Source organism: Hippoglossus hippoglossus, chromosome 6 (genome assembly GCF_009819705.1).
Source record: "Hippoglossus hippoglossus isolate fHipHip1 chromosome 6, fHipHip1.pri, whole genome shotgun sequence".
Taxonomy (NCBI): Eukaryota; Metazoa; Chordata; class Actinopteri; order Pleuronectiformes; family Pleuronectidae; genus Hippoglossus; species Hippoglossus hippoglossus.
The window spans coordinates 2,599,270-2,624,441 of NC_047156.1; the positions used below are offsets into that span (position 1 = coordinate 2,599,270).

The 25,172-nt window shown below is 43.4% G+C and overlaps 1 protein-coding gene across 2 annotated transcripts; it reads left to right on the forward strand.

The window, feature by feature from the left end:
* syt9b (synaptotagmin IXb) lies at positions 1–24,726 on the forward strand. 2 transcript variants are annotated; one of them, XM_034587874.1, is made up of 9 exons: positions 1–405; positions 447–661; positions 9,491–9,666; positions 10,221–10,438; positions 10,590–11,130; positions 20,595–20,715; positions 20,884–21,055; positions 21,273–21,402; positions 24,595–24,726. In XM_034587874.1, exons 2-9 carry the CDS (start codon positions 514–516, stop codon positions 24,670–24,672), a joined length of 1,584 nt encoding a protein of 527 aa, XP_034443765.1. In that variant the 5' UTR covers positions 1–405; positions 447–513; the 3' UTR covers positions 24,673–24,726. The 2 variants fall into 2 exon arrangements, with proteins under 2 accessions (XP_034443765.1, XP_034443764.1); XM_034587873.1 differs by having other exon boundaries at positions 1–661.
* Positions 24,727–25,172: the final 446 nt, after the last annotated feature.

Below are 25,172 nucleotides of genomic sequence, written 5' to 3' on the forward strand. Positions count from 1 at the left end.
ATCTGCATCCCAGCGCATCGACAGAGAACTGAGCAGAGGAGACGGACCTTGACTGGAGCTGCTGCCACAAGCTGGAGGTTCAGTGGTGATTCAGCAGAGGACCAGAGAGGAGACAGGAGAAAGGAGGTGGAGGAGAGGAGCCACAGCTGCTGGAGCTGATGTTTTAACGCTTTTAACAAACAAAACCATGCGCAGGAGGATTTTATAAAAGTTCTGTCATCTCAGCTGAAGAATTCTTGCAGCTTCTGTAGAAATCAATCTCACTGATTCAGGCGGATTTCAGTGTTTTTTTATCGCGGATGCATCGTGCGCCTCGGAGCTTTCCAGGGCTGCAACCGTGCGCCTTTGCGCTGGAGGAGGCTGTGCGCGCCTGAGTGTGTGTGTGTGTGTGTGTGTGTGTGTGTGGGATTGATTGAGTGAGTGAGTGAGTGTGTGTGTGAGTGCAGAGAGAGAGTGAGAGGTGGCGGAGGATCAGCCGGAGTGGCCGACCAGTCAGAAGGATGCTGGAGGGCAATGCCCGCAGAACGAGAGGATGAGATCTGTCGAAAGGCGCTGGAGCTGCTGTCAGACCTGTGCTCCAGGGGGGAGGTGCAGGACGACCACTGCCTGGACTTCACCTACTACTTCAGGGACCTGGCCAGACCCAGATACACGGACTCAGGTCAGACTCCAGCCTCTCAGGTTCAAAGTGGACTTTAAGGTGTAATACTCGGTTTCTGTTTCCAGAGGCTGTGGTTTCTAAAAGCTGCTGTTACCCAGTCAGCAGCTGCGAGGTGCAGAGTCTCCACTAGAGGGACAACGGCTTCTTTTTAAACTTTTACAAAATGAATGAAACAGAAATATGGGATTTTTATTGGATAAACTCAGTCCAGTTATTTATATGTAATTTATCCTCTTACAGTGACTGAGGGATTAAATTAAGGGATTTTTAGGTTATTTTAAGAGGTGGATACACACAACTAGAAACTCATAAAGGCTTTTGACCACTGAATCCATTCTCCCCAACATTTCTACTATTATTTATGTCCTTTGCTTTATTTTGGGTTTTTCTAACTCAGTTTATAATAATAATAATAATAAACTTTATTTGTATAGCACTTTCCTTAACGATGTTATAAAATGCTGACAAGAAAAAGCACATCACACTGTTTCCCTATATGTTCACAATAGAAAAGTATGAACTGTTAACTTGTTGCTTGGCTCCATTAGCGACCACAAAGCATTACACATCTATAGAGCAGGCGCTGTGTGTGTGTGTGTGTGTGTGTGTGTGTGTGTGTGTGTGTGTGTGTGTGTGTGTGTGTGTGTGTGTGTGTGTGTGTGTGTGTGATTGCATCATCCAACACACACTGGACTTTGTAAGTGAGAGAGAGAGAGAGAGAGAGAGAGAGAGAGAGAGAGAGAGAGAGAGAGAGTGAGAGAGAGAGAGAGAGAGAGAGAGAGAGAGAGAGACCCACCCAGTATTCCCCGCTGCTCCCAGCACTTTGCAGACCACTGATCTAGACCAGTTATTTTAAGCGCCCCACTTGGCTTCAGTGTTGGCAGGACACACAACGCTCTGATCGGTCAGGAGGAGTTTGCTGCAGAGAAAATCCATCTCCTGACACTGTTTGAAACTTTAAAGTGGTTCCATCAACACTGTGAGTTCAGAACTGCACTCGGTTAGATCACAGTCCTCAAGGCCCCACGGGCTGCTTCGATTCAAGCTTCATAGCTTCGGCCACAAAAACAATCCTTCATTTGAATTCACTAGATCTGGATTTCATGAATATCAAGATCCATGAATCATTCCCTCGGGAAATCTGTGAAAATGTCACTTTGACAATCTTACAGAAAGGTCAGATTTGTTTGCCAAAATTTGACGGCTTCTTTCTTGGTCCATGTCCCATCCAATTAGTATCATGGAAATCTGCTCGGTAGTTTTATTGTAAACCTGCTGACAAACAAATTGAAAGGTGAACCTCCTTAGCAGAGTTAATAATCTGTTTTAGTACAGAACATAGACTGTAAATAAAAATGGACGGCACATCCCCAATTCTTCAGAGTTAATGGCCTATACTGCAGCCGGCCACTAGAGGGTGATCAGGACGCTCTGGCTTCATATTTGGGGAGCTGTCATGTCGTCCATCTTTATTTACAGTCTATGGACAGAACAAATAATCAGCTGACAAATTCCCAAATGAAACTGTATAAAATCTACATGCGTGAATATCAGAATATGATTTTCTTATTTTCTTTACGGATGATTCCTTCTCTCCTGTGTTGAGATCTTCAGCCCGTGTGGTTTCGTTGTTGTTGCAGATGCTGTGCACATATATCATGCAGAGCATTGAGGCTATGAGCTTATATTTGTATGCATGCACGATGTACAGTGTGCATATGTGTGTTTGTGAGTTTATTCCTCCCTTCCTTTATGTGTTTGTTTCCCATGTATGTTGCCTTTAAACTCGTTACAATCCATCATTAAACATGTATGATGAAGTTCAAGCTACCAGACTGGTTCCCCCGAGGACCAGTGACCCACTTCCTCCAGTAACTGTTCTAAATGCACGCACACACCGTTTGATCAACAACAAACCAGTCCTCCTCCTGCTGGAGACGAGCGGGGGAACTGCTCTCCGGCTCTGCAAGTCGTCGTTGTTTCACGATTTTGAGATTGATTCAAGAAGACTCCGACAAGTGGTTTCCCACTGAGGCTGCATCCACATTAATACGCTTTACTTTTAAAAACGCACCACCAGAGAAACAGAGACTTTTTGGAAAACGCCTCTGAACCCATTTTAGTTTGAAACCGGATAGAAACACACACGATTCCACAGAGGTCCTCATCTGCTTCCTGATTGGTTCTCATCCGTCCCGACTCGGCTATTGTCGGTCCTGAAACAGGAAGTTATCGTTTCTGCAGCTTAATGATTGTGACTCAAAGATCAGTCGGGAACAAACTGACTCCTGTTCACAAAGATGCATCTCACAGTTACACAATGAAACAAAATAAAATAAAATAGTGCTCAGACTCCGGCAGAATGGCATCAGCAGAAAACACTCTGAGTCGAGGGATTGATTAAATACTGGGGCAAATAGGTTTCATTACACCCTTGATTGCATTTCCGAGGTATTGTTGCCAGGCAACATAACATTATTGGATATTTGGTTTAGGAAACTTTGAGCCTCTGGTGATCCTCTCGAAGGAGCCCAATAAAGTTAATGGCTCCTCTCTTCTCTTAATTTGAAATCCACCTCTCCACAGCAGCCTCCTCACACACATTTCTCTATGTAGCACCTCAGTCAAAGTCGTTTCCAGGACATTATCTCCTCTTCCCCTCGGTCTCGTGCTCTGACGCCCTTTCACCCCGGCTCTTGTCTCTTATTGACTCACTGCTGACTTGGCTGTTGCAGCTTATTGAACTGTCCTCAGTGTCCCAGAGGAGGGACCAATCTACACTGAAGAGTTTAATGAGCTGGTTGTGGCCCCATGTTCCGTCTCCGGCTGCAGGAGGCTCTGGACTCGACAGAAAACAAATAAATTGGTCACAATCATGGGCTTTTATCTGTTGAATCTTTTTAGTAATTGGTGTGTTAACCTGAAAGTCGCATCTTCCTTTGAGAGGCAGCGGTGGGAGGTTCTCATCCGGGGCGGAGGCCAGGATATTTATTGATGAGCCTTAAGTGCTCAGTGGAAATGTGGGGCCTTGAAAACCTTCACCTCTCTTAAAGAAGACATGTCCTGCTCATACTCAGCTTCATCATCTTGATTTGTGTTATTACTTCATGTTGACGTGCTCTAATGTTCACTCTCCTCAGACTGCCCATCGCTGCAGCTCCTCTTTTCAGCCTCTGTCTCAAAACACTTGGTTTCAGCTCCTGTCTCTTTAATAAGGCCCGCCTCCTGATAAAGCCCAGCCTGCTCTGATTGGTCAGCTGACCCACTCTGTTGTGATTGGTCAACCGTTTCCAGCACGTTTAGGAAATGTCCGATTAGCCGCTAAACGACAACATGTTGGGCATCGTGATGTGATTAGATATCAGGATAATACGGACGTAGATCTGCCAGACGACAGAAGCTTCAGCGTTCATTTCCACTTCAGAATCTTACAGCAATGTGTCGAACTGCTGTATGATTTATTATGATTGTGCTGAATTCTCTTTAACCTCGGTGCATATGTTTGGACAAAAGACAAAATGTTCTCTATCTTTACAGTTAAATTTAAATCCAGTTTTAAAGTAATAAACCCAAATCATTAAAAGCAGATCTTTCTGTCATTTAGAGTCATAAGTTGATTTAAAAAGTTTATGTGTGGGCTGGAGAAACAATAAGAGCTGTGATGTTTACACTAACACTAGTTTAATTGCAGGTTAATGTGTGTGTAGGTGTGTTGGATAGTAAACTTCTCTGTAAGCATCTCGTCTCTGGTCGGGCTTCGTTCTGCTCGGGGACCAAACTGAGTGTGTGATGCACCTTTAATGAAGCAGCTCAGGATCCACTCATCTCCACTAATGCTTTCCACCACAGAGACGAGGCAACAATAATACGACCAACTACGAAACAAGACGAGCCGGCAAGTCCCATAGCTGCCGCGAGTTATAGAGATTATTATCATGACGGAGAGAGTTAATGATAAGAAACAAAGGGGAAGTGATGTGGCTGTAAGTGGTGCACCACTGCAGCTTCAAACTATTTGAACAGAAAAGTTTGAAGGTCAGGACCAAAGAGAAGAAGGTGTGAAAGGGCCCTGTGTGTTTATTTTATTAAATATATTTAGATGACATGATCCATCGTGATCTTACATTGTCAGAAGCATTTTATTACATAATGTTCACATAATGTCCTTCACTATTTCTATAATGTCTTTGTTTTATGATTTAAATGAGTCGTGATCCTGACACACACACACACACACACACACACACACACACACACACACACACACACACACACACACACACACACACACACACACACACACACACACACACACTGAAAGGTTAATGAATTAATTCTTACTCCCGCTCCGAGCCCCTGACAGGAGACATGTGACTGTACGGCTGCATGTACCCAATCACACGCTAAATTAAACATGTGGAACTGGCAGTGACATTTAAATTTCCCAGTGACAGCGACTGGCTCTGTCTCCGTTTCTCTGACGTTCAGCGGCAGCGATTTGACGCCGAGGATCGTTGAGCCTCGAGCAGGTTGTTGATTCACACGTCTCATCGGAGGCAGATCGAGTCCAAGTGGATGAAAGCAGCCGTCTGTGTTTCTGCTTCGCTGTCACTGGGTTTTAAGCTTGATTCGGTTCAGAGGCTGGAGGACGACTCTGCCTTCAAATCAGGAAAGATCCACGTGCATTGTTGTGAAATGAGAGTGTGACTCTGATCAGCGGTTGTGATGCTGAAGGTGAGACGTTCCCTCTGTTGGGACCGAACCTGAAAGGCTTTTACAGTCGGTTGACATTATTGGATAACGCGTCTCGTGTCTTAGATGCTCTGCTGCTTTGTTCTCACTCTTGCACCTTAAGGTTGAGGCCTGTCACCCTTAGTTACCTTCACTCATACACCGTGTATAAAGATGGATGACACATTTCCACTTCCTCCCACTATCCAGACATGAAGCCTAAAACATCCTGGATAACAGGAAGTCTGTAAACCGAGCTCGACATGTTTTCTTCTAAGTCCTTTGATGTAAATTCTCTTCAAAGTAAAAGCAAAATGTTAATTTTGATGCTGCAATGCTTTATATTGAGCTGCATGACAGAGGTTTTATTCAAAGTTGTGAACTCTTGTCTGAAGATTGTGTCGGTCGCTGAATGAACCTCTGAAATAGTCGAAATACAATATATGGAAACATAACAGCTGCTGAGTGGATCATTCAAACTTTAATATAAAGCTTCTATAGAAAACTTAACGCTATCTTGTATAAGAAATATGCCTGAGGTTACTAACCTCTATACATAGGCTAATATAAAGTGCTCATTAGCCTTGGAGGTAATTTTTAATCAGGCTTATACATTTAATACGTTTCTAACCCCTCAAATCCTTTGTGTCATTTATTTTTAAAGTCTAAACCAAGATATTTCGTACAGTCACATCTGTAAAATAGATCTTAAATGTTGAATGTATTTATTCAAAGTGTTTCTTCTTTGGTTTGGAGAAAATACATGTGAAGAATTCCTGATGAGTCCTGGTTGATTCCTGTGGACGTGAGTGGGTTTTGGATTTTACGGCTCCACTCACCACACGTCTGATGTAAGTCACCACTAATACCTCAGCACCGGACAAGTTAAACCGGCACATTCACATAACCTCAGGCAACCCCACCACAGACAATTACACTAATCAAAACCTGTCTAACCTTTTTTTTTAATTATAATTGTCGCCTTCCTTTAGCGAGGAGAGAGCTTACTGATTATTGGAGCTCCTGAATCCAATTAAGTGCCAGCAGCTGCACAGGGTTTAGGCCTCGGTGCCGTGATTGCAGCCTGGAAGAGGACTTGAAAAGCGGAGACACCCTGTGGTCTTCAGAAAGGGCTCGAACAAAGGCAATTGCCCGAAGCCACGGGGATGTTGAACTTATCAAAGAAGGAGCGACGTTTGTTTTCAATAATTAAGTTTGGACTCAAATATTTATAAAAAAAGGGACGATGCTTAAAAGAGGAAAATGTCACAAAACAGGGACGTTGAGAGAAATTAGTAACATCCCGAGCTGCAGTTTCATTTTAGAGACAATAGAGTTTGATTCTGGGTGTGAAATGCTCTATTTTTGTAATAAACCCATGCATGAACTATGTGGTAGATCAAAGCCAGAGCACAGAGGAACACGCTGTACGCTCTGTATCTGTGCCAGCTGGGAACACAAGCACCGCTCTGTTTGCTGTGTTCATCGTCTCTCCAGCGCTTTCACTTCATCCCAGCTGGACGTCCGGTTCAGAGCCGACCACAAGAGGCCTGGCTGTGTTCTACCTGCGCCGCCTCGCCAATCACAGCGCCGACTGTGCTCGAATGAACACAGCAACAAACACATCTGACGCCTTTGGACCATTTTATCTGGCTATACTACATCTAATTTGATTTATTTAGACGTTTACATTACATATCATCACTTTTTTCATCTTTATCTTTATCTATTAGCTCGTAGCTATAAACTCGAAGATTAATGATTAAAGCTGGTGAACACAATGGACCATTCCACAATTAAATATTCAGATATTTCCCTGAGAAGACGTTTCAGCTCCGTGTGGAACAGAAATCCTCTGCTGGGTTGACGGATGGAGAATGAGATGGAAGGAAACGTGAAACCCTCCTGGGATTGAGCTGCAGACCATTCTGTGACTGGAGGAGAATAGAGAAACAACACAATGTCTCATACAAACACAAAATGTTCCTGGATTTCACCTTCTCTAACCCCCCCCCCCCCCTCCCCGTGTCCTCACCTGGCTCATGCCTGTGTGTGTGTGTGTGAGGCCCCATTAAGAGTTCCTGCATTTGTTATTGCCATTTGATTGGCTGTTAGCAGGATCACTTAAAAACTACTGAATCAATTTCCTTTAGATTTTGTGGAGGGGTGGGGCATGATGCGAGGAAGAGGTGGAGGATGGAGCATTAGTCTTAGCGGAGGTACGGACTCTTCTGTTTATATATTTGTAAATGTCGATATAGCTGAGCTCAAGTCAAAGTTTATGTAAAAGCACGTGAACAGGCTTAAAATGAAAATATAAATATATATATATATATCAAAGAACAGAATAACTAGACAAGACAAAAGCAATAAAACAAACATAATCATAAATAATTGAGAATTTCAAAATTGCACAATCACACAATCAAGGGCTGAGGACGGACAAGGTGCAACAGCTCAGTGGAATAAAGTGGTGCCAGCCCATTTAAAATAAGTTTTAAATGTGAATTTAATAATTCGGATATCTTTTGTAAGCGTTGAGCGAGACAGACACACAGAGTTCTGGAGGTCACTGAGTTAGGGCTGGAAAACTAAATTAATTTTGAATGATGAAAGAACACATTTTGTGTCAAGGCAATGAAAAGGGAAACAGTGAGTCCTGTGTGTGTGTGTGTGTGTGTGTGTGTGTGTGTGTGTGTGTGTGTGTGTGCGCGTGTGTGTGTGTGTGTTTGTGTGTTATAGAAAGAGTGTCAGTTGATTTCAACAGTTTTTTCAGAACCCATCACCAGTGCTGCTCTGAAACTCAAAGTAAAACACTCATCTATAAATGAGAATATGTTAAAATGAATATGCATAGTTTTCATTTAGTTACACAAACCATCGCAGCAAGTCGTCATGTGAACGTGCGTCCTGCAGATTCAGAGCTGAGACTGGAAAATGATTTTCTTTTGAACTGAAGGTCTGAGCTCTAATGGCGTCCATAAATTAGCTCATGTCAAACTGGCCCATAAGCACCAGTCTCCTCCGTCCCATTAAGAGCTCCTCTCAGCTCGAGTAGCAGGAAAGAGGAAGAACAAACACTTTAAAAGGAAAGCACTGTTCCAACCGCAGTTAAATGGAATATAAATATGACATTTGACAGTTGATTAGCATTTAGAAACTTTAAAAACTATAATTTGGGACGGTGTCACGAGGGAGTGACGCATCGTGGACTCTGTGTCGGTGTTTCTGTGAAGTTGGACTCTGCAGTTTACAATTTACTGAACCAGGACAAGTGCAAACATTCCTCCTCTGTGATGAGTCTGATTGAGAACGACTGGCAGGAAACTAAAAGAGAAAGCAGTGATGGAGAAGAGAGCACGGCCGTCTCTCCGGATCTTCCCGTCCAAAGCATCATGTGACCTCAGCAGACAAGCCGAGCTTTTAGTTGACTTTGTTAAAAGGCTGCTTCACTAGAGAGCAGGATCCTGACGAGCACTAAACGTCAGACTGCAACCTGCTCTTTACCCAGAATCCTCTGCTAATGGATCAACACCGTGTCTGTACATCATCTCTCATGGTCCTGGATAAACCTGGTTTAGACATTTCAGCTTAATGATGTGAATTTTACACTTGTAGTTACTTGTGTTTCGGTGTTTTCAATCTATGGAAAGTGTATTTGAGCATTTATATGAATAAAATGAATCATTGTGATATTATTCATTTTGTATAACGGGAGAAAGAGGAGATGCATCGTCCATCTTTATATATGGACCTGATGTAAGGAGAGAGAGAGCAACCAGCCCATAGCGTCTGTAGAGAATTTATAAATACATAGTTTTCATCAGCACTTTACATCCATCCATTACTCTTAATAGCAAGTATATACTTATCAAGCACATTATTAGGAACACCATACTGATACGCTTACCCAGTATCAGTATGGTTCTTGATTTTTGTCTTTATCTTCTTCCTACAATGAGAAAATATAATACTTTTTATTTTTCATGTTTCCTTCTGAACAAACACATCTGTTCTCCCTGAGGAGTCTGGTTTATCTAGTCCAGCTCCTCTGATGAAGCTCTGTTCACTGACTGTGTCCTTCTGCTCCTTCTCTAGATGTATCGGTGAGTCTGTTGTCTCTGCTCGTCACCACCTGTGGTCTGGCGCTCTTCAGCGTCTCCCTCTTTGTGTCATGGAAGCTGTTCTGGGGGCCACTAAGTGGCCGTTTCCTCCCAGATATCCTCAAGGGGGCGCACTTCCTGGGAGGAGACCAGCAGCCCGTGCTCACAGAGGTAAGAAGAAGAGGTTCACAACACAACACATGAGGAATGATGAGGGCATCACAAGCCACAAAGGTCACAATAACTCCTGAACTGAACCAGAGTTGTTCTATACAATCCGTCCTAGTTTGTCATTAGGAGGTGACATTAGGAGGTGACATTAGGAGGTGACATTAGGAGGTGACATTAGGAGGTGGTCCACCAGAGGAGATGAAGAAAGAGTAGGTAGAACTGGAGGAAAGGTTAATAGAATAATAGCAAATACATCGTTGCTTTGTCACGACAGAGTCCTCGGACGTCCGTCATGAGTGCGTGATTGGTCAGGGAGCAACTTTTACACTGTCACATATCTGATGTACTCTGCGGTCACCTGATTTGATACAGTGACCATCCTAACAGGCAACAATACCTTGTAGTCTTCAGCATTACCTGGTTAGGACTTGTCTCTTTCTCCTGTTGCACCTAAAAGCATAACAAATACAAACCCTAACTCAAACAACTTCAGCTTTTCCTGTCTCCCAAACTGAGAGTTGTCATTTCTACATTCATTGATGTCTGTTGTGCAGGTGGACGGGGAGGAGAGGGAGTACAGCGAGGAATGCTGTATGAAGGAGCCTTCGGGGCTTCCCTCGGCCGTGGCTGTGCCGGGGTCGGGCCTGAAGATAAGCCACACATCGCCCGACATCCCACTGGAGACCCAGACCAAGGTGGAGAGAAACCAGGTCCACACTCTGGCGAGGGACAGGGTCCAGAGACAGATAACTGAGCCTACGTCGTCTGTACGGTTAGCACACATCAATCCCTGAAACTATTGTTCAACCTTTTGGTGGTCGCAGGTTAAACACAGAAATGGATAAGTCATGTCACCTCTGGTTTCAGGGAACAAGGAACAAGACTAAGAGGTTTTAATGATTTCATTTCATCCTTTGTTACAGGCACAACTCCATCCGTCGGCAGATGAACTTGTCCAATCCGGACTTCAACCCTGCTCAGTTCCAGCGCCAGGAGTCTCTGTCTGGTTTGGGCCGAATCAAACCAGAGCTCTACAAGCAGCGTTCGGTGGATGGTGAAGACGGGCGTCACTCCTGCGGCTGCGGGATTATCCATTTCATCCTGAAGTTTGACTTCGACCTGGAGCAGCTGATCGTGAAGATCCACAGGGCACAGGACCTTCCGGCCAAGGACTTCTCAGGGACCTCCGATCCTTACGTCAAGATCTACCTGCTGCCTGACCGCAAAACCAAGCACCAGACCAAGGTGCACCGCAAGACTCTCAACCCAGTGTTCGATGAGGTGTTTCTCTTTCCCGTGGCGTACACGGAGCTGCCGAGCCGAAAGCTGCATTTCAGCGTTTACGACTTTGACAGGTTCTCACGCCACGATTTGATCGGCCAAGTGGTGGTGGACAACTTCCTGGAGCTTGCCGACTTTCCCCGGGAGACTAAACTGTGCCGAGACATACAATATGTAACCTCGGTGAGATACCAGCTTTTATCAATGTCTTTATATTCTGTCACTGTCTTTCTCTTTCTCTTCTAACTCATATTGACGATGTCGCAGGTTTGCGTGGCCTCTCTCCAGTCGGGCACATTTGCAGGTCGACGAGGGCAAAAGTATCTTCACCAGCCCCCAAATCCCAGGTCCTTCCTCCAGTCGCGCCAAATACCGCTCAAACAATCACAAAGAGTAAAGAAAACCCTGTAACAACAGCAGAGGGACGGAGACGTTTCAATTGACTTGTATCATTTCCCCTTCGAGTGGAACTCATCTGTGGTTTCTAGAGGCAGAGACATAGAAATATACTTAGACGCAGTTAATGTTTAATGAAAGCAGTAGGGAACACTTGGGGGAAGTGACCCAGATCCACACTGACATAAGACTGGGGATGGATTGCCAGAGATACAGCAACATTGTCTGTATTACATTATTCACTTGGTACAATGAGAAACTCGGTGAGAGAGTTTGAACCTCGTGCCAGAGAAAAACCTCCTGGTTTCACTGTCGTGCTGAGTGAGGACTTCAGGCTGGTGTGACTCAGTGTGGCACCGAAACTTGTGTTTTTATGGTTCAAGAGACAACAAGAGACAACAAGGTCAGTGTCAGTGTCTCAGTCCTCGGGTGGGATATTCTACCCACGCAAAGAAGGTTGTGTTTCCACCCCTGTCTGTTTGTTTGTTGGTTGGTTTGTTGGTTAGTTAATTGGTTAGTTAGCTGGATTAGGCAAAAACAAATGAAACGATTCCATGAAACTTGGTGAACTCAGTAAAGTTTGGTGCAGATCCGGATCAGGGAATTTAATTTCACTTTCTTTAAAATTGCGAGATACGACTTTGTTGGGGCACTTTTCAACATATTCACAATGTTCCCATGGAATAATTCATAGAGGAAAACAATCTGGCATATTTATGGAACTCATATCTATAATTATGGTCTGGCAGTGTTGACCAATCAGGGCAGACTGGGCTTTAAAGAGACAGAAGCTAAGGAGACGTGTTTCAGTCAGAGTCTGAACAGAAGAGCTGCAGCAATGGACAGGATGAGAAAGAACTCGTTTGGACTTTTGGAGCAGATTTGATTAAGTTGTGAGTTCGATCGTTAGCCAGATGTGCTGTGTGAGTGCACCTCTGGTTTTAATGTGACCAATCAGTGCATCTGTGAGTTCATCTGCTGTTGAACCCATAAAGAACCGTGCAAAGGGACCAGAGAGTGTTTCAGGAAGTTTCCTCTGCTCAGCCTGATCTTTTTTACCACAGGTCTTTGAAACTTAAATCCACGACACTGCTGCTCCTTGTACAGTAATTAAGATCAAAGCCAGAAAACGATCATTAGCCTCGTCAGCAGCAAACCGGCTCCGACCCGATCATTAACTACTGTAGTGCAAAGATCCAGCGGGATAACGCACACACACAAACACACACACAAACAAACACACACACACTAATCATGTCGTGCACAAATGTTGTTTTAACACCTTTCAGACTCTAAAAGCATCTCCGCTAAAGAAGGTCAGTAGAAATGGGCTAGAAGCTCCTCTGAGGCGTCCGACTTGTGAACTGTAGCTGTCGCGTCTCCCCACGAGACCGACGAGTCCACTTTCTAAATATACTCTGCTGTTAATCATTTATTTACCCGACATGGACGGTAATTAACAATGCAAACGACATTTTAGATTCAGGAGATAATGCGTTTACCTCCAGCAGCTCGGCAAACACTTTCTCTGTCAAAGCAAAACACTATCAACGGCTCTCTCCTGCAGCTTCAATACAAAACATTTTATGAGATCATTTTTAAATAAACACTATATTTTGTCTGTATCTGTAATTCTCAGATTATTAGAATTCTAATGATTGTTTGAACGTGATATCGATCCTAACCAGGATACGACACCGGACTCAGGAAACTGATCGCTTGCTCTTGACGTTTCTCCAGCCTGATTGGTGCATGTGTAAATATCTGTGTTTAAACGTGTGAGGTTGGTCTGAAGAGAAGCAGAAATGTGAAGTTTCCACCTCCTCTCGCTCAGTCTCCCTGTCACCAGCAGAACTAGGTTACCTCTCTTGGGATTACAAGGACGTAGCCAGCGCCGGTCCAGTCTCAGGCCGTGTGCATTAATCATGGCTCCTGGCACAGGAGGAGCCTCTCGCCATCCTGGCCACATGTACCAGACTTTAATGTATATTTCTGAGCTGCTGCTTATGGAAAAATAAATGAGGTTCAGGTTCCTGCAGGGTGGACATTATAGAGTCAGCTGTGGGAGCACTGACACTGTGCTGACGCAGTGTGTGGGGCTGTTACTGTAAACTTAATTAGACAAGCTGATGAGTGTTTACACTTATAAAACAGGAACATCTCTTTTGAGAGTTTTAATTAACTCCAACCTGAAGTTTGAGTCTGAGTGGATTCGTGTTGAAGTTACTATTGATGCACACATCACTGAAACCAACATTAAAATACTTGTGTACCTGTGCTGGTTCAGAATAAACCCGACGTGGCTTTGCAGTCCCATAATGCTTAAAACTATGAATTTAAAATCCTTGTCTGTGCCACATTTTACTTTCATTATGAATTTGGAGCCTGTTAACCCGAACTGGGGTCAAGAAAGAACCTGTTAAATGTCGGTGTGGATCCAGATATATATGTATATATTATATTTAACAGGACTGTTGGGCCTTGGTGGAGCTACGTTCTCTCCTGAGTGCATTTCCACTTTGAAATATGTTTTCTGAAACGTCTCTTTATAGATGTTTGCCTGAGCAGGTCAGGACACATCAATCTGACACGACCCCCCCCTTAATTGCATCGTTTCCCATGATGTTCCTGCCTGTAAATTGAATATCTCGCTCCTCTCACGCTGCAGCTCGCTGCCGATTACTGTATTGAGCCGCTGTGAAGTATCAGGAGACCCGCCAGCGTGTTTATTGCGTGCATGTCAGGACATTCAATCTGCTTTAGGACATCCATCACGTTGTTACATGTTCCTTCTTTCTCCTGCTCGGCTGGAGACAAAGACAACGAGGAGTTCAGAGACTCTCTAACCTGCGGCTCCTGCAGGGCCGGTCAATACTATTGACTGCAGCCGGGTCGGCCTGTAATCAGGACCTTGATAAATGGGCTCAGTGTGTGTGTGTGTGTGTGTGTGTGTGTGTGCGTGTGTGTGTGCGTGTGTGTGTGTGTGTGTGTGTGTGAGAGTTTAATTCAGTGAAGGAGGTTCCCATTTCCCAACAATGACAAATGGAACCATATAACAAGCACTTGTCCTCCCATTTGCCCTTATTGACTAAGTGAGAAATATGAAGCTCCAGATGCTCACGGCCCATTGAGTCAGTGAGATCCTGAATATATTACTGTGGCGACCGTGCAACCTGTGTGTGAACACAGGATTTTATTACCTTTTAGATATTTACCATTTGTTGCTTGTGCCACCACTTCCTCTGGCATCAGCCAATTCATACAAGTCTTCTTTTTCTAAAAGACATGTTACTTTACTTACACTAGGACGATACCATATATTATTATTATATATTATGTCTGTGTTCTGATGGATCTTAGCATGAAGACTGGAAGCTTGAGGGTAACCTACTTCATTTCATCAAATATATCTCCACCAATATGGAATAACATTTCTCAATGAATACGTAAACAATACTAAAAACTGGCAAAGAGGCCAATCCATAAAAATGCTGATTTAAAAAATAGAACAAACAGTTAATTTAAAATGCATAAACATCATTTGCAACTAAAACCACAGCTTCTGCTTCATGTCTTCAGTTTGCATTTCTAATTTTTGGGTTTGTTTGTGATAGTTTTTCTTTTGTGCCATCTGAGTTTTCTGAGTTGTGCTAAAGCCAAATGCAGTTATCTCATATTTTCTGTGCGTTCTACGTATCATAATTAACTTTCCACAGGGTTAAGTGTTAAGTTTTTGTAAATCAGGGATGAAAACCATTTTCATTTTAGGTGAGTGCCACCAAACGAGTGTTAACCAAATTGGAGAACTCCCTCAAGTCTCCTACTGGATCTGACTGATAGTTTATAGGATTTAGAATCAATAGAATGGTGTAAATGATCGAATCTAATTCTCAGCAGGAACGTGAATAATTATTACTTTTCCTTTAACAAGTAGTTTTTCATTGAGTCTTTCCAACCATCTAGCTCTAAACATAATAGCAAGCTTTTTTAAGACCTATCGACTTTTCTCAATAAGTCTACTCACCTTTCTAACAATGCTAATTTATTAAAACGCTATTTGCAGAATCAGTCATATTAGTGTGAGGTTCACTTGTTCATCGGCCTCCATCACATTCTCCTCTACAGTCTCTAAAACATCTCACTCCCGCTCTGAAGTTACGCCCATGTGTGACACATCGGAGACTTTTAAAGTCTTTACACACATTTTGCAACCTTTTCACTTCCATCTCCTCCTTCGACAAACAGCTCCGTCCACGCAGCCCAATGTTCTTTCACTGTCTCACTCCTCCTTGCTTATAGTTATGGAGGATCCTTCAGCCTAACCTGATTCTGCCAGGGTGTATTCATCTGTACAGCTGAAGTTCAGCCCGGACGCTGATTTATTTACTTCCACCATGTTCACCCAGGCAGATACACGGTCCTGTTGATTAGCCCTCGTGTGACGGGAGCTTTCAGGGACGGCTTCGTGTTCTTCACAGCAGAGACTCCACTCACTTCAGGCCTATTGTTAAATCAAACCACACTTTTAACACAGAGAAATAACACGACAACCATTTACGGTTTAATTTAGACCACAAACCCCACAGTGCCGGTGCATACGTTAGTTCACGGGGGTGTGTGTGTCCTAGCAACTGAGGAGAAAATCATTGGAAAGTGAATTGTACGGTTATTACAATTTTACATTTGAGTGAAATATTAGATAAAAGATAGAATGACACTCCATCTATTCAGGTCTTACACACTCACAGATTTATTCCTCTTTTCTTTAACTGAACCGATTGAAATATGCGTCGATAGAAATTGAATTTGAATCATTACATTTGCTTTATTTGGCCGAGACAGACTTACAACTGAGGGACGGCAGCAAAGCTCCAGAGCAGCAGGGGAGGGAAACTAAGAGCTAAGGGCTAATTCTTTTAAATACGATAAAGTGTGTGAAAAGAAGTGCACGGAGGTTAAGTGCTATTCAGGCAGGGTGATTTAGGCCTGAGGAGCGGAGGTGCTCCTCGGAAGAGAGGAGTCGAGCCACGTTTGTTTCAGTAGCACTTTTAAGAACAGAGGGAGTCGAGTCACAGTGATTTTCAGTCCCATAAAAACAAAACAAGAGAGCGGAGGGGAAACGATGGAAGGGAAAATCAACAAAGAGAGATTTAAGGGTGAAGAGAAACCGAGCAAATCAAAAAGCACTAAAAGACATAAAAGATAGAAATAACTTAAAATAATTAGCTAATCAACAGTGAAACGCCGGCTGAATTAAAAGCAAGATGAAACCACAATGGTTCTCAGTCGAGTTCATTTCTCCACCAAGGAGCAACACGCTCCTTAAATTCAATCAAGCTGCTCCATTTGCACACGAACACAAGTCCCTGCGGATTTCTTTATTAAGATCCATGAATCATTTCTTGGGAATTAAATCTCACAACGTTCTCACAACGTTCTCAAAGGGGTAGAACCTTTTCTCTCATAATGTTCTGCCCCTTTGTCCGAATGCATATCAACATTTAAACGGTTCTTTCTTTACTCATGTTGCATCTTTCCAACAACTTTCATGGTTCGTGTTCAGTAGTTTAAGCGAAATCCTGCTGAAAAACAATTAAACAAACCAATCAACAGACAAATGGAGAAGGGATGAAAACAACAGGTTTAACTGAAGGGAACCGGACCAGGATCTGAGTGGAGCCCCCTAGAGGGGGATTATATGCAATTAAAAAGTGTTTCTCTTCTTCACAGTAAGCAAAAGTTTAATTGCCAGAACTAAATCTTAACTGTGAGAACTGAATGTTTAAAAACTCAATGAATGTGTGAACTTTCAGTCAGCATCTAATAGCTGTAAGATGTTTTATTGTTTTATACACTGGTTGTAAAAGTGTAATCGTGTGCAAAACTTTTGCAGGGAAGCTCCATAAATAAATAAGTTAAGCAATAAAATTCATAATAATAATCATAACCCACAATATTTATTTACAAAATAAATATACAGTATTAAAATCCTTGAAGACATAATACACACATGTATTACATAAAAAGTGGCAAAGGTGTTTATTAGAATTTGAATTTAACTTTTAACTAATAAATTCAGTTTGCTACACAAATCCAGTTTCTAAGTGCAATGATTCAAGTTGCACATTTTAAATTGAAAACTTAAACGATTTGAAGTCACATTCTGCCTTTAAACCTCTTATTAAGAAAGGAAACTAAGAAAATGTAGTGAAACTGGCAAAGCTGAGAAAACAACATAGACCTGTAACTGGTTTACCATGGAGACGGATCCGTTAATGTCAAAGGTGCATAAACTAGTCTAATAATAGTTTTTCACAGCTTCAGTGACAACAAAAGATTTATTCTCTATCGTCGGTGAACACTGAGAAAATAATGTGGAAAGGAACATATGTGGTTTTCTGCTCAAACAAACAACACAGCAACAATGGATTTACTCTTGATAAACAATATATTACTGCACATGGAGCAGACATCTGGGATCTGAGGCTTGGTGAGAAGCTTCTGACTTTCTGAAGAAGGAAAATCCTCGACTTCAGGGTTCAAGTTGAGATTTATTGTCTTGGAACTTGAAAATTCTAATGAAAAGTACCATATCTCATCTTAGGCTCCGATGAAAGACTCGGGCTTGTTTCTGTGAGTCCCCCAAACGTTCTGCAATACTAAACTTAATATACTTGTTGAAGTGTGCAACCCTTTAATAATGTATTTAACTTAGAAATATTCCTCTAAGTATTAAATACACTTCTTTGACTCTTTGTCACCCTCTTAACGATATTTGTGCAATTTCACATCTAAGAAACTCTCAGAGAGCTCGTACCTCCACACGTCCTCTGATGAAACCACATTTAAATTCACCAAATCCAGATTTATATTTGGATTTGCACCAGATTACTCTTAATATGCCCGATCCATGAATTATTCTCTGGGAAATCATAAAGAATGAGTTGAGTGAAAACACGAGGTAATGACTTCACGACTGAAGGAGCTCGCTCAGCTTCCGCGGCAAAAATACATAATTATGGTTCTAGAGCATCTAGAGGAATCGTTGAGATTTGTGGGGAAACATCTCGTGTCGCTGTCAAAGCGTCTGTGGCCTGATGTTCTGTTTGTTTAATGAACCAGTTAATTTCTCAACGACGAACGCTGAACGTAAATCAGGCACAAGAACAAACAGAAAGAGGAGCGAGGTGGAGTTCGACCGAGGCTGGGAGAAGAACTCTGGCTGATCCTGAGGGGGGGGGGGAGGAGGTGCTACTGTTATAATTGGAGATTATAGACTGTCCGAACTCTCTCCCTGCTTTATTGGAGCGCTTAAGAGCAGCCGTGTAATCTCATTGGCTGAGCACAAGTGACCATAATCCTGACCGCAGGGCTTGATTTGAGTGCCAGAGTAGTGCCTGGCAGTCGGTAGTCTGAAAAGTTAAGTGTGTGTGTGTGTGTCTGTGTGTGTGTCATGGGAGAAGGTTATCACATTATGTGAAGAGAGCCAATCCACAGTCTGTGAAGGTGTGTGTTACACAGCGGAGACGTTATGAGCCGAGCATCATTAACGCCCGAGGCTCCGAGCGGCCGTGATGTTTGTGTTCTTACGAGCTCGCGGGAGCTCACGTGCTGATGTCCGGGGTTTTATTGTCGTTTTCAGCAATTTTGAGCAGAAGACCCGGAGCACCTACATCCTAGTGTGTGTGTGTGTGTGTGTGTGTGTGTGTGTGTGTGTGTGTGTGTGTGTGTGTGTGTGTGTGTGTGTGTGTGTGTGTGTTGCCTGTTCCCAATTAATCTTGATCAGCATGACACAGAACACTTACAGATATCGGAGGGGGATTATTTTCCAGTATAACCACGACAGCTGACCTTTAACTAGGCTTTGGAGATAATTGGCTGACAAAGACTAAATAATTGACATGGTGTGTATTAATCACCGATTGGACAGAAAGCGTGAAGACAGGTTGCGTCAAACCACGATGGTTACTTACCGAAAGAAAACAGAAGATGTTGGAGGAGGTCAGAGGAGGGCGGGTTGTCCAAAAACTGATTGAGACGGGGACAAGGACCAATCACAGTTGTTTTAGTCTGTTGCCCATGGAGGTAGAAACCTGTTTTCTTTAAAATGAACCTGGATTCGGAGACAGTTTATGAGAAAAAGATAGGTCTCAATCTCTAGATGTTAATTTTGTAAATTATGGTCCCATTTAGAGTCGAATAGACGATAAGGCACCGTATGCATTGGGGGCATGGATACCTTGTGATTGACAGCTAGTACCGTCCAATGGGTGCAGTGTCCTCAAGCTGTAAGTCAGGCTCCGCCCCCTGCTACTCCAAATATGGTTGCTTATGGTGTCGAAAAACCAAGATGGCGCTGGACAAAATGGCAACCTCAACGGAAACGCTGTGGTGTCGATTCAACAAAGACCTAAATTGGCCTTTAACCTTTTTAACTGTGTCCATCAAAACACCAATCAGCTAAAGTTTGTGATATAATAACGGTTCTAATTGAATTAAATGACTTCTACTCCTACAGATGTAGAAACAGCTGGAACCACACCTGCCAGTTACCATGCAAAATTGAGTAAAATCCTTTTTTTAACTCCCAGTTTAAGATTTCGTTTTGAGGAAGCTGTGGTTCAGGCCAAACTGGTAGAAGACATAAAGCAAGAACAAGAACATAAAGAATCCAGAGTTTCCCTGGTGTGCTCTGTGTCTCACCAGCGCAGCGTCGATCTCACACCATCGTCACACGTTATTTTCAGACGTGTTAATTGGCCGAGGAGGTTGGGGGGAGCACGGGTGTGGATAAGTCGTGAAGTCAGGGATGTTCTCCGAGGAAAACAGGAGCAAGTTCAAGCAAGTGCTGAGATCAAAACACATTTCAGGGTTGTGTATCATTTACACGCTCAGGCCGTGACGTCCCCCCCCCCCAACATGAAACATGCTGATTTACAGTGAGTCATTAACGCCCCACGTTACTGGAGATGTCACAGGTTTGATCCACGTCTGTGGTGCAAAGACTAATAATGAGCCTTCTGTTAAATTCACACGTTCAGTCTGAGAGGTAGATCTGAAATAAACCTGGAGCTGAACCGTCTCCCGTTCGTTTACAGCCTGACACACAAGTCGAAACACAAAACGCAAACTGCAATATAATCTTCTCACGGATATTACGCTGAACAAGGATTAAACTCAGAGTTAAAGTTTGTAAGATGCCGTTATGACAGAACAACGAACACTTACCACTGAGATATTTGTGTTTGCAGGACAACGTGGACCTGGGAGAGCTGATGTTCTCGTTGTGTTATCTCCCCACGGCCGGCCGGCTCACCATCACCATGATCAAAGCCAGAAATCTCAAAGCCATGGACATCACCGGGGCCTCAGGTGGGTGCAGACTGACAATGCAGTGCTCCTGCTGCGATGGGGAACACAGTGAACGTACACACAGGGTGTTGAAGCCAATTTTCCACTTTGGATCTTTGTTGCCAGCTTCTCACATGCGTCAATACATTTTGACAGCCTCACTGAAAATGCCACCTTCTCCGTCTCCAGATCCGTACGTGAAAGTGTCGCTGATGTGTGAAGGCCGGAGGCTGAAGAAGAGGAAGACGTCCACCAAGCGCAACACCCTGAACCCGGTGTACAATGAAGCCATCGTGTTCGACGTTCCTCCTGAGAACATCGACCAGATCAGCTTGCTCATCGCCGTCATGGACTATGATCGGTTCGTGAGTTTCACACACTTTGGGTTATCTCCTCGGGTTATTGTTTTAAACGCTTTTAGAATGCACAAGTCATAAATATAGAAATAAGTATATAATCTGTGAATTTACAGATGCGTAGGGTTAAAAAAGGACAGTAATTGATGTGTGGTCACCCTTTGCCGTGTCCCTCCGATGTGATGCAAATGTCTTCATGTGTTTTTCTTTGCCGTCCTGCAGCGTCGGACACAACGAAGTGATCGGAGTGTGCAGAGTGGGCAACGAGGCTGAGAGTCTGGGACGAGACCACTGGAGCGAAATGCTGACGTACCCGAGGAAACCCATCGCTCACTGGCACCCGCTCATAGAGGTACGCCCCCTGTGGGGAAACAGTGCATTTCTACACGTGTTTTACAGACGCGTTTCTAAAGTAAACGTTCTGATGATCCATAGATTCACTGAGGAAACAAACATTCAATTTGTTAGCATCAGTTTGATGGTTGTGCTTAATTAGAGCTAAATGCTAATGTCAACTACAATCTTTAAGAAGCTGGTGTTTACCTGGTGATATATATCCCATGTTTACCATATTAAATTAGTGTGTTTGCATTATAACATTTGCCAATTAGTGCATTAAAGCACGGCTGAGGCTGATGGGAATCTCTCAACAAAAGACTGGGCAAATAAAAATCGGACCAGATGATGGCACTTGAAATTGGGAAATTAGCTGCTTATCGTTAAACTTTTTTAACGTTTTTCCCCATGTTCATAAACTAGACTGAATAGAAAGACAGTTTCTCTGTGCGCTTTGTTGTTTATTTCTGATTAGGTTTAAGCATTAAAGGAATAACGATTCCTCTTCCTTCCTGGAGACAGTTTGATATTTTTTAAGGCCCATTTGTAAAAATTGAAATTAAGATTTAATCTTTTCCACCTGCAGCCTCCCTGCACAAGCATCATCCTCTGGGGACAATGAATGTCTGCGTTAAAATCTTAAGACAACCGTCAATTTGAGATAAATTAGTCTGGACTAAAGTGGTGGACCAATAAACAATGATTAATGTATAATGTGATTTAGTGCCATGTACATCAAATAAGATTATATATTCATCATGAATAATAAGTGCTCATTGTTTTTGTTGCAGAGGTAAAAAGCCGAACATGTTGGTAATTGGTTTGATTTCCGATGTAAGGAAGCCGCCTCTGAGTCACCACCCACATGTCCTATTTGTTCAGCCGTGTAAACACCAGCGTGAAATGAAATAAAAACGATTATTCAGAACGATTCAGAAATCTGAATATTTTAGTAGAAACAGCTGCGAAAACCAAAAATGCACCAAAAAGCCGACTGCAGCGATAGTTTAATGAGGCACTTACACACAATGGAGAATCGTTAATTCAGAATAGAGCTAAGATGTCGTCGTCTATGTCGTGTCAAGGTACCGTGGGAAGAAGAAATAAAGTGATGACATAACACAAGTGCAGAATAAACCTGAGAGAGAGAGAGAGAGAGAGAGAGAGAGAGAGAGAGAGAGAGAGAGAGAGACAGAGAGAGAGAGAGACTGAGCTCTTTCTATTTCTGAATCCACAGCCCACACTCATTAAAAAAAAACAGAGCATGTTAAACAGATGCTGGACTGATTCATGCAAATTCATGCTGCCACAGCTGCATGTGTTGATATTCAGCTGAAGGGGGTCGAGAGACAAAAACACTTCAGAGCGAATCGCTGCAGACGAACGTAACGGGATCGGCTGTGACGTTAGCGTCTATCGGCTAATTCCTGTGTTCTCTGTGCGAGGTCAGCGGAGGGGAGCTCATTACGAGAGGAGGTCAAGGACCCCAGGATTGTTATCATCGTCTCTAATGATCATGTCGGTGATTTTCTTCAGCCTCCCAATCGACACCTGACAGGAGGCCAACGGACGTATAATGAGCATATATTTAGATTATTTTACCGACCGTGCTTAACTTGCGTGCGCTGCTTTTCCCCTTAATGCTGCGACCACAAGCATTTTTATGTAGCAGAGGAAATTTGAGCTGTGAAAAATCCATTTAAAAAACAAAATTTAAAAAGGATCATGAGCGGAATTCATGTAATTTAACATTATAGCATGAATATCATTTAATGGCTCCGGCTCAGGTTCACAGAACGACGTGTTCATTTGAAAGCACAGCAGCTGTGCTGTGGAGCCGTCTGCGATGAAAGATCAAACTTCAACATTAGGTTTCAACGAGCAGAAATGATGTACATGTTTTGTGTATGTAAAGCAGGAAGCAGGATCCGATCACAAGTGGTCACAGGAGACAGATTCCAGCAGCAGGTGTGAACCGATGCACTTAGACGTCCGCTTGTGATCTGCTCTCTCAGGACGTTTGTTAATATCAAGTCTGAACGGAGCCTGAGAGCCAGAGGAGCCGTCACTCGTCACTGCTCCTCCTCCGCTGAGTCACCGTGAGTGACAGGAGATCCTGATGGATTTGGTTGTGTATAAACACCACAAGTCGTCATATTATTTTGTTTATTTGCCTTCCGTCCCCGGGATACTTCCCATTTGTCACAGTTAAACACTCAGTGTTTTGCTGAGCACTGCGTCGAGGTGCAGGAGTAAACTAACGTCACTCAGTGGACAGAATGTCTCCACCGAGGCCCAACGGTCCCCTTGAGTTAAAACCAGCCGCATAGCGAAGACAGCCAGATAATGCAGATCATGAATCATCATCTCCATTGTGGGGAAATTTATTTTTTTCAGCAAGATCCATGAAAACAAACATAACTTCCCCAGTGGAGGTGAAAGTCATCACTGTGTTTACCAGAGGACTTTCAGGATTGGTGGGACATAAAAACTGTCCTGCTGCTTCAAAGGCCATTTGTATAGCACTCGAACACACACACACACACACACAGACACACACACACACACGCGCGCACACACACAGACACACACACACACACACACACACACACGCGCGCACACACACAGACACACACACACAGGTTTGTTCAGTCTCCTGGAGCTGTGTCCTGTTTGAGGCCATTAGCAGCAGCACTGGACCGTAGCAGCCGGACCTGAGATCCACACTAATGGCTTATCTGTGTTTCCTTAAAAGATCTACACGGAAGCACTGATGGGATCTAGACTATTGGACACGTCTCACACACACACACACACAGACACACACACACACACACACACACAGACACACACACACGCTGAGAGTTTTATGGCTTTTGGAAAGTGTTGGCGTAAGCTTCACTGACCCTCTGACCACAAACTGCGAGTATTAATAATTCAACAGCTTGATCCACGTAGTTAAAGCACGAACACACACCTTACTCTGACTTTAACCTTAACTACAGAGGGGGCCTGTTGGACCTTGGCGGACGTAGGCTTTTATTTTGACACTTTCCAAGCACATTCATGTTCCCAGGGGAATGAACCCGTTACCTCAACCATTTTTATTTGAGCTAGAAGAAGACATTTAGAGAATCAAACTTTTTGTTTGTCTGTAACTAACCGGTTCACCTTCTCTCTGTCTTTCTGTGTTGTGCGTTTGGTCCAGTGGGTCGTACAGACCGTGACGGGGAGCGGAAGCCAAGGAGGATCCACCAATTCACTGAAGACGCCACCTTCACCATGACGACACACACACACACACACACAAAGAGCCTCAGGGTGGAAGAGTGATGATGGGCGATGGGCCTGCAGATAGTGAAATATTAAAACATAAAGTACCAGGTGTATTAGGACCAGGTCAGACTAACCAGTAGTAACATCATCTCAGCCGTTCCTCTAACTGATGTGTCATTAGACTGAACTGTGGGCTAATCACCACGTCCTCACGTGTCTTCACAACCAAAAACACTTAACTACATTCCAGCTGAACTAACGACAGAACTTTCTCTCTTTTTAAAACGTTACTGACACGATTAACAGGCTGAGATTATCCAACAGGTCGAGGTTTCCTCAGCACGTCACAGTTTATGGACCAAAATCATTAATTTCTACGTGAACGTGTGGAGCTGTGGTTAGTGATGTAAGAGTTAGGGAACGGAGAGGGCGCTCCAGATGTTTTGGCTTCACTTTTAAGGGGCTGTCATGTCGTCCCTCGTCATATTCAGTCCACGTTCTGAGCATCGA